Here is a 10,448-nt window from a genome sequence, read left to right as displayed (position 1 = left end):
TGGCAAATCAGGAAGGGGAGAGACAGCACAGTGGCAGATAGGGTAGAGCAGCAAATTAGGTAGGGAGCACAGGGAAGAGAGTAGAAAGCAAAGCAACGTATCAGGCAGAGGAAGGGGATCAGAGGGGCACATAAGGATTGTGCAGGGGCTAATTTGTGGTACAACTGTCAAAAAGGGTCCAGGTCTCTTGCTATATACTTCCTATTTTTTCATTTATATTGGGATAGCCTGCTCTTGTTCTATACTTGCATTGCACAGCTTCTCAGGATACTTCATTTAATGGTATCCCTTCTGACTGGAACAGTATTGGATCCTATAACCCTTTGCTTCCTGGGTAAAACCATCAATTCCCACTTGTATAAGAACTACTTAGGTGAGTATTTTCTGGGAAAAGGGGTGTGTGCCTGCAAGAATGAGTCAGCCCTAGCTTTTTCAAGAAGGTTTAATTTGTGATGTCTTCCATATACGAAAGGAGGAAATAAAGTAAACAAAATGCTCTCAATTGGTAAGTGACTTTATTAGTGGTAAGCACAAGACATGAATCACTTTTACAGTAGGATAATTCCAGCCAAAGAAAGTAAGAGTTTGACAGAGTTCATTAAAAAGTGTATTATTCAAATGTGAGACTAAATACTCAGGGAGCCTCAGCAGGCCCAACAAGACAAATACTTTGGAAAATGTCTACTTGACTGCATACAAGCTTAACATGTTTCCTGATGAGATGGCAAGCCCGAATTGACATGTTGTAGTGCTCTGTGTTGCTGGTTGGAGGATGTAGAGCTGCTCTGGGCTCTCAGACTCATAAGAGGGTGTCTAAGATGTTTTAGTCTCAAGAGGCAAGAGTACACGTGGCACTATGAAATGCCAATAGTGTCTGCCTAAGAACAACACTTAATCCCTTTTCCTGGATAAAGAAGCAATTTAGCCTTGGCTGTACCAGGCTGTGATGGTGGAAGAAAAGACAGAAGTTGACATTGAGAGCAATGGTGTATTTTACTATTGTACACTTTTATATCTATTCCATTTGGTACCTGTTTTTCCCCTCAGCTGGAACAAGGGACATGGTAGCTTATAGGTGAACAAACAAACAGAATTCGAACCTTTGCAATCTGCACCTGGGCCTCTGAGGAACCTAAATCTTTGCAAGATCAGGCCTTCATTCATATGCATGCTTTACAACCCACACTATATATGTCTTCCCCAACTTTGGCCCAATTTAAATGGTGGAGATGGTGCTGTTATGAGGTCTTGAATGGCTATCCTTGAGTTATCCTTATAATATAGCACGGTGTACTTCCATGGTCTTTAGAAAATCTTGTAAGTAATTAAAACTGAACAATTGCTAAGAGAAACAAAGAAAGAGCTTTGTTGAGTGATGTGTTATCCTTGCTCTTCATTATGTTTGCTCCCTTGCTTGCTAATTTGCAATGTGTCTTGATGAGATTCTACCGCACACTGTAACATCGAAACATCTTGATATGAATAACACGATAATTTCTTTGCAAGGGTCAGGCTCAATAAAACTTCTATGAGTTTCAAGTTATGTGAGTTGAATATGTAAACAAGTTATGTGAGTTGAACATGTAAACTGATGGGTTTATTTTTCTTGTGCTATTCTTATGTCTCATTGTTTCAGGACTAACTCAGAATATAAAACAGCAGCAGACTGAAAACTAAGACTGCTCATCAGAAAACTGTTCACAATTAGCTACAAGTACTCAGTTTGGCTATAATGGAAGCACAAATGATTCCAAGGGAGACAGTGTGATTAAAAAAAACCACACAACCAACCACTGGAGAAAGAACTGGACCTTACTTACATAGATGATTAGTTCTAAAATAAAAGTTGTATTTTATTCTGTTCAGAAGCAAGGCGAGGGAGGAAACAGTGTGTGTCTATCAGTGGTGCTGGGGCTGAGCTGATCCCTAGTGAATAGGGAGTTACTGCTACTCAGGCTCTTCTCCTTACAGTGGGACTCAGAGGGAAGGGCTAGGACAGTGATTCTCAACCAGAGGGCCCACAGCACCCTGGGGTGCCTGGAGATCCTTTCAAGAGTATTGGAGGGTGCCACAAAGTTAGCACTGTTGGTGTGCAAACATGATTCACAGGATAAACCCAGAGATTTCAAAAGGAAATTCATAGTGTTAAAGACATTTTGACCTATTGTGGTCCAAGTCCTTTACAACAGCGAACTGCTCTATTATTTTTCTGTAGTCAGAAAGTGAAAACTAAAAGCTACCATTTTCTGAGGGGTACCTCAAGTGTAATAATTAGGACCCTACCAAATTCATGGCAGAAGTGGACTGCGCTGCAGATCCTTTAATCATGCAGATTCCCTCACGTGCCCTCCCTGCTGCTGATTGGTGGGGGCAGCCCTGTTTGTGGCTCACTCCTGATTGGCAGGGAAGTGAAAACCATGGTTTTAAACATGGCACCGTTTTTGCCTTCCCACCGCTGACTGGCCAATGGGCCCCGGTGGCTCTTCTGCTTGCTGCTGGCCAGCAGGGAGGCAAAAATGATTAAAACCATGGAGAGGGCTGCCTTTTATGTGGTCCTGCCCCTCACCACTGATTGGCAGAGATGATCTACCTTCATGTGTCCTCGCCCCTCACCGCTGATTGGTGGAGAGGGGCAGAGCCACACAAAAGGCAACCCTCTTGGCCAATCAGCAGTAGAGGGAGGAGGGGCGGTCACCATCTTTACTATTCTTCTTTGTGCCTGTGGCTTTCCCCCCCACCCTTGGTGGCTGCATGGCTGGGCTGCAATGGCTCCTGGCTTCCACTGGGGACCAGCATTTTATTTTTAGGAAGTTTTTTTTGGTGATTCCATGCACAATCACTAGTTTCACAGTGCTCACAGAAACTGCTTTTCACGGTTTCTGTGAAAATTGTGAAATTACAAACTGAGTAGATTCCTAGCTATGATGCTTTTTGAAGCTCAGGCTGGGGAGGACGTATGTTCATGTTAACATTTTTATTTCTTGCTATGAATGTGAACCCTCTAGAGCAGTGGTGTCCAACCTTATGCCCCCAGAGCTGGATGAGTGCCACAGAGTTGATTCATGGACTGGATCCTGCATGAGGTCAGTCTGCAAGTGCGATCCTGCACACCGGCCCTGCCCTGCACACGTTGGATCCAGCCTTGAAGCAACCCTGTGCACTGGCCCAGCACCGGCATGGTCTGGAATACAAAGCCTCAATATCCAGTCTGTCGGGCTCCGCACAGGTCAGGAAATTTGGCAGCAGGGGAGTGGAAATTAACACTGCTGCTGCTCTCCTGCTGCCGTATTTTCACACTTATGGGGAACCCCATGCACCAGGTGACAACTTCACAGGCCAGATCTGGGTTGTGGGCCAGAGACTGAACCTGCTGGTCTAGAGAAGCCCTTGCTAATTTTGCCAATTTACTAGATTAAAGGCAGTGCAGGGATGTCCCATGATACCCCATAAGGAAGGAATTGGGCTGTATGCTGCCTGACACAACTCCCAAAAAGCAAGGGGTTTGTTCCAGTACAGGCTATAGGTCATGATTTTGTAGTGGTCAGCCAGATTGGCCAGAATACATGAAGAATCCTGTCAAGCATGTATGCCACCCTTGGTGCTCCTGGAGTTGTCCTTGAAATGCCTCTGTTCCTGGACTACAGCTCTACTCTCTGTACCTCTTAGCAGACTTCTGGCCACAGGAGCCAACTATGAATTTGAGAAAGCTGTGGCTCTCCATGGACCCCTGTCATGTCCCTCACATCACCTCCCAGAATGGTCTACTTGAAGTGAAGTCTGTCTCAGAACTTCCCCTGCCCAGAGGACATGGGAGATGTCATCTTGGATGGACTCCCAGGCAATGGCACCAGTATACATTTCTCAACTTTGAAAATGACACTATAATGACAGCTCTATTATGAATTTATCCTAGGACTCCACAATTTTTATTCTACTTCTGCTTTTACCAGGATGGATAATGGGAGACAGAAATAAGTAGGACAAAAAGATGCAACAAGTAAGCATTCCTGAAGGCCACTGCTACCTAATCATGAGTCAAGAGCACGACTTATACTCATAAGAGCTACTCAAAGTTCAGTAAATATGGCCAGGTTTCAGCCAAGAAACAAACACTGAGCATGTCTACATGTTCATTAATGCACTACAGGTAAACTTCCATTGTGAGGTACTAGAAAAAGGCACATTAGCCTACTTTAATGCACATTAGCTAAAGACCACAGTTTTTGTGACCTTTTAATAAGCATTAAAAACAGGATAATGCACATTAAAGTGCACATGAAGATGTGCCCACATTGTTGTCACTATAAATCCAAGGGGTTCTCCATCCCTCCAGGCTGTAAATAGTGGTGCTTCCTGATGATCATAGCTTTAGAAACAGAAGGTGACTGCTGTAAACCAGGATGAGCAGGGTCACAGTAGACAAAGGTACAATCACAAATACCTCCCTTGCCATCCAGAAGTAGTGGCAGCCCACTGATGTTAATGTGGTGTTTATGCTCTAGTGCCATATGCTGTAGAAAACAAACTACCTCTTATTAAAAGAAAGAGATGTCTCTGATAATGTATCAGCTGTCATTTTAATCATCACCAGGGGAGTGAAACTGCAGAGCTAAATGCACAAATCCTTACAGCTGGGGAATATGGTGAAAAATCTCATTGATGACAGTGGGTAGTCGGCTGTTAATCCCCTGTCTGTTGCAGACACATATCTTATGTGATCCAGGCACAGAAGGGGACACATAGCAACTTGTGAACATGGAGATCTCCCCTTTTATAGCAGCCCCCCTTCCCTTTCTATTTAAAATGAAACGTCTTAGCTTCCTCAACAAACATACATGATGTACTATAGATGCTCCTCTAATGTGACATGAGACTGGGCTAAGGGATATTAAGAATCAAAGGAAGTTATACAATGGACCTTTAGCCTTGCAGCTGGGAGGAAAGAGACAACTGAAGTGGTCTCATGGTGTCAGCCAGGTTTGCCACAATAAGCTCTGAATGGAGATGACATATTAATACTGGCAGTGCTGATGTACTGGTAGCAATTAAGCAATCATAAAACTATAACAATCTTCTTACCCAGATGTCTTAATAGGAAAATAAGTGGTCTGAGCACCATGATGAATGTTCTTTATGCTACAGGCTAATAAAACTCTCATAACTCTCTTCTAATACATGGTGCTACTTCTCTATGGCAACCTTTAAGCATGGTTTGATGGAGAGGCTTAAAAAGCATCAGAAAAATCTGTCTTCACTAAGTAGTAGCCTCGTAAGTGGCTTTTAAATCTCTTGGGCAGGCCATCTCGAAAGCTGGAGTATTTATGAATACATTTAAAGGCACTAAATTGAATACTGGCTGATAGCTTTGAGCAGAAAATGCCACCTTTTAAAATGGATATACAATACAGTGAGATACAGAAATATCTTGTCCTAAATTATGTAAAACCTGTAAATCCTTAAATGAGGCTGAGTCACATAGTAATAAGACCTGCAGCAGAGGCATTATTCTAAATGGTTTATTCATCTTTCATACCTGTCATCCTATTTAAGCACTGATGAGCCTATGATTTGTTTGTTTCCCTCAGCCACCTGTTGCTACTTTTTACATTATAAGCATTTGGGAGGAAGGGCCTATCATCCTCTGTATGCTTGATCTGTTGTGGTCTTTTTGAGCTCTCTGCAACAGAAGAATTTCTATAGTATGTTTCTGTAGTAAAAAAACAAGTATAAAGGGTAAGTGTACATGTGTTTGTTATCCCAGCAGAAACTCTACCAAATTGTTAGGGCTTTTACTGTGAGAACTGCAGGATTCTCCCAATAGAAATGTAACACTTGTACACACCTGATGAGCGGGCATTTTTCAAGGGGTGCCTTAAGTCTAACATGGATACCTTGAGTCTTTAAAAGGTTGAGGGTCACTGATCTAGACTCACAGCAAATGTTAACCCAGCTGTAAGTGAGGACTTGGCCATTCAGGTTTGGAAGTCAAAGATGGCTCATTTGTGTGCCACTGGCTACAGAAAATGGTGCATCTGAGCCAATGTCTTCCTTTCGGGCTGTTAGGGTCAGTAGGACTTTTGGCCTTGCTTAATAGACATTCCACACAAAACCCCTACAGAACAGGACATGCTTTAGAAAAGGACTGGGCAGCCCTGTTGTCTTTCTGTTGTACCATCATCAGAAGACTGGGCACTGGAGCTGACCAAGACCAAGCATACATTGGAAGAGACATGTTTGATCTCTGAGTAAAAGAGGAAGCAGCTGAGGACGTTCATAAGCAGTCCCTGCTGTTTACTTATGCAAGCATGGAGAAGGGTAGGAAGAAGTCAAAATGCCTGTCTCCTTATCTGGAGGGTGCAAAAAGATCTAGTATTAAAAAATGCTACTTGCAAGGAATGAAAGAGTCCTGATACAGAGTGTAAGAAACTACCTAGATCCTGGGAAGATGGGCTTGGCAGCCTCAGTTCTCAACTGCCAGGAAGACAGAGACAAGTGCCATCAGAAAAGCACAGAAAAACTGGAATAGAATCTGAGCAACAAGCATGTTATAAGCCACATCTCAACTGCCCTGGTAAAGTGACGTTGATGACACAGGGAATAGTATGCATGGAGGAAGATTAGAGAACTAAGGAAAATGTCTTTTCAAACCAAATTCCCTCAAGCCTGAAGAACAGTGGGTGCATACATGAATCCCTACGCTGCCATAGCGATGAGCTACAGCAATGTAGCTCATTGCTACGGCGAGGTAGCATCGGCAGGCATGAACCGTGATGCTGCCACTACAGCACAGTAACAACGAGCTACTGTGCAGTAGCATCGGAAACGACCTATGCTGCGCCAGGACCGTGCACTAACGATTGCACGGTTGGGCACACATGTAGATGCGCCCAGTAAATAGCAGTTTAGAGTTTTGGTGTAACAATATTTCCTGATTTCACTGCTGTGTAAAACTGTAAAGCCTTTCCTATCAGATGACATTGCTGATGCTAAGTGGTAACAGAATAAGGATCAGAATATATGGGAATAACTTCCCCTATACACATCTCCCATAAAACTTGCCAACCTTGTTACGATTTAATGATTGTTTATCATTCTGTGCACTAACAACGTTGGAAACTGTTGAAGCTATATTCAGAGGAAGTCACCCTGCTGGTTTACTGAAATTTTTTTCTGGTACATCCATAATTATCACTTTGTAATAGGTACTGCAGTTTTAGAAGGTGTACACACTTTTTAATGGTTGTTGTGTTTGGCTTTTATATGTAATGTACCCAAAGGCTTCAGAAATCTTCTCTTTCTTATAATTAGACATTGAAGTGCTTAACTCTAGATACTGTGTCACGAGACAGGGATAGTGATCTGTTTAAAAGTTTCCGTTCTGTCAGAATAAATACCAGGAGCTATGAAGTTATTGATCTTTTGTCCCATTAAGCAATATGGTTCCAGGTAGCTTGCAGTTCTTATAGCCAAACATACACATATATCCACAGTCCTTTAAGTATGCTGTGGAGAATAATGAAAATGTGATGCTGTCTTACTTGTTCATTAGAAAAAGTTAATCACCCTAGGGTAGTTCCATATATATATATATATCTGAATGTTGGCTTTAGTTTGTCCCATCTGCATAGACAGCATGTGGACAGGAAGCTTATAAAAAGAGCTTGCCCAGTGCTTCATTCTTAGAAGTGTGGGCTACAGGTAAGATCAATTCCATCTAATCCATCCCTGACAAATATTTGTCTAAACTCTACTGGAGGTCTTCTAATCTAAGTAATACATTCTAGAGAATAACACCCCTCCTAGGGGTCTTCCTCTTATCGGCTGAAATTCCATAACTTCAAAGTAGGGCTTTGGTTGCAAATGTATCAGCAAGAAGTACCATTTCACCCCAGATGGGACCTCAAATCCATACTCCCTGGTTTAGGAAACCAGGGTGCTGACAGAAGTGACATTTTGTCATGCTATCGCCCCCCTGAAAGTGCTGTATAGCTGTGCCCTTACAGAGGTGCATGGCTGCAGAGCGCTTTTAAAGTACTCCTTCTGAGCACTAGTTGAATAATGTTTACTGCTCCCAAGTTTGCTATGTACCTACACTCCCAAGGTGAATGGTAAGCTAGTTATGCAATTCTTCAATTTATATTTCATTTCCCTTCTCTGAATCACAGTTCAAGTCCCTTTTAGTTGTACCATTGATACCAGCACAGTACTCTTACTACAGATAGTTCTAACTTAAAAACAAAAATACATCAATCCTGTATAATGGATAGGATTCAGTTTACATGCCGGATATGCACTTATTTATTTTGTAAAAAGTACTGGAAGCTAGCTCCTTTTTAAATATATATGCATAGATTCTGATTTTCTTTTTTAAATGAGTTGTTTTTTGTTTCTCAGTGCATCAGTACCATATGCTACTGTGTCACCAGCATCAGAATACTTGGATTAGTTTAGAATACTATGATAGGGCTCCAGTGCTGAATGCATCAACTGAGAACATCAACTCCCACTGAAATCAAAGGGCGATGGAGACAAATCAGCTGCTGTCTAGGGAGACAGACTGGATTGGTGTTTATTCTTTAATTCACTGGATGAAACATCCATGTGCATGAGTCCTGGGTACCATTTTGGGTACCATTTTAAGGTCCCCCTTAAGCCTTTGGAACTGCAGTTACAATGGACTTAAGCAGTGCAGAAATCTGGTTTTGGTCCTGTGCACAGGGGTGAATTTCACCTGCTATGAACAGCTAAAGTCAGGTGTTTTATCCATTTTAAAAGAATTCTCACCCCTCAGTGATTTGTGTGGATCGTCAAGAGGCTCACCAGGAAATGTATGACACTTTGCAGGGATCTGGCTTATTTTGTACTAAAGAACAGACATGCTAAGGCTGAAGTTCTAACCATGTCATACTGACATCATACAACTAGAAACCACAAAACATCTCATGAAAAAAATAGGGGTGGTAGACTTAAGTGTGTGTGTGTGTGTGTGTGTGTGTGTGTATATATATTTACATCTAGGTATAGAAACTTCTCTTCATTGCAAACTGGAAATTCTATAAGCCACTGCCTGCAATAGCATCCATCCTAAAGGTAACTCGAGAGATGACTCTTAAGAGACTGAGGAGATAGGGTTATGAGGTGAGCCCATCTGTGTTAGCACCTTATCCAGCCATTGCAATGGTCCATGCAGATGGATCTCAATCCAGCAGGGAGTGCTTGTAACATCCTGGCGATGATATTCTGCTCCCCAGCCCTAAAAACATATCAAAGGATCACATGTGAGTCTTTTTTGAAATATCAGTTCTAGCACTGAAGGATTGATCCCTCCCCACCCCTGACTGCAGTCACTGCGAAAGGGCCCCTGACTTTAACCAAGTGGCCAGCATTTAATACATTTTTTTAGGAACAATTTTTGAAAGAAGCTGGAGATCTTGGATCTCTCTGGGCTACAGGCTGTAGCTGTCTGTGCGTGCTGGGGAATTTAAGAATATTAGTGACATGACTAACAGTCCCATGACTCAAACACGTGAATCCTATGAGGCTCCAAGGGCCTTCTTTGATTTAAATTCAATACATTTATGCTCTTTCCTATGGCCTTTCCCACCTCAAACAACCCCCATTTCTCCAAAGGAAATAACCCCTCTAGTGGGAAGACTTAGTGGCTTTTTATTCTTGGAACTTCAAAGTAATCTCTGCATCTTTTTCCAGCAGATAAGGATATGGTGCTTCTGGCTCCTCTGCTTTTCTGTGAGGTCAGAGGCTTTCTCTACTCTTTGCCTCTCTGCTAGGGAGGGGAATACTTTGGGCTTCCCCATGTTGTTACATGCCCCCTCCCTTCACCTTCTGCTTTGCATCACTGTTTCATTGCATTATATATTTTCCATTCCCTTCTGTCTCCTCCACCCCTGCACATTCACCCTGAAAGGAGAGTGATGGTACACATGCACCACTACTCCGTTTTCCGAGACTGCATCAGAAAGCAGAGGCATGGCTGAGTGGGGAGAGGAGACACACTCGAAATCAGAGGTGCACCAATACATCGGTCCCATATTGTATTGGCACCGATATAAGGAAAATTGACATTATCGGCAATCAGCTTTTTTTGGCTGATGTGGCTGATAATGTCACCGATAAATGCCTCATGCATGCACACAGCTGCAGCACAGCATGCAGGCAGCCAGTAGCGCAGCCCGGCAGCATGGACAGCAGCATCCGGCTGGTAAGTCTGTTGTGGGGGAAGAGGCGGGGGAGGGAAGGGATATGCGGGGGGTGCAGATTGAAGCACCTGTGGTGAGGGAGGGGCAGGGGCAGGCACCGCTCAGCTGAGGTGGGGTGCAGGACAAAGCCGCAAGCAGCTCATCCGAGGCGCGTAGGGAGGGGGGGTGGTGTCCATCACTGCACGCACCCTGGGAGGGCATGGGGAGGGGGGGGGGGGGGGCCCGCGGGCG

At 43.4% G+C, this 10,448-nt stretch overlaps 1 protein-coding gene across 6 annotated transcripts in view; it reads right to left on the bottom strand.

Moving 5' to 3' along the window:
• Positions 1-217: 217 nt before the first annotated feature.
• SMAD9 (SMAD family member 9) overlaps positions 218-10,448 on the bottom strand; it is a 68,453-nt gene continuing 58,222 nt past the window's right edge. For 4 of the 6 annotated variants that reach the window (XM_025209796.1, XM_025209795.1, XM_025209797.1 and 1 more), the window contains exon 7: positions 9,110-9,253. In XM_025209796.1, the coding sequence (XP_025065581.1) occupies positions 9,110-9,253 (144 nt within the window). Of the gene's footprint in view, positions 9,254-10,448 lie in introns of all 6 variants that reach the window. The other 2 variants (XM_014522140.2, XM_006028385.2) reach the window with 2 other exon arrangements.

This window comes from Alligator sinensis, unplaced genomic scaffold (assembly GCF_000455745.1).
Source record: "Alligator sinensis unplaced genomic scaffold, ASM45574v1 scaffold413_1, whole genome shotgun sequence".
In the NCBI taxonomy this organism is placed as follows: domain Eukaryota; kingdom Metazoa; phylum Chordata; order Crocodylia; family Alligatoridae; genus Alligator; species Alligator sinensis.
This window is presented reverse-complemented; position numbering and strand designations above follow the sequence as displayed.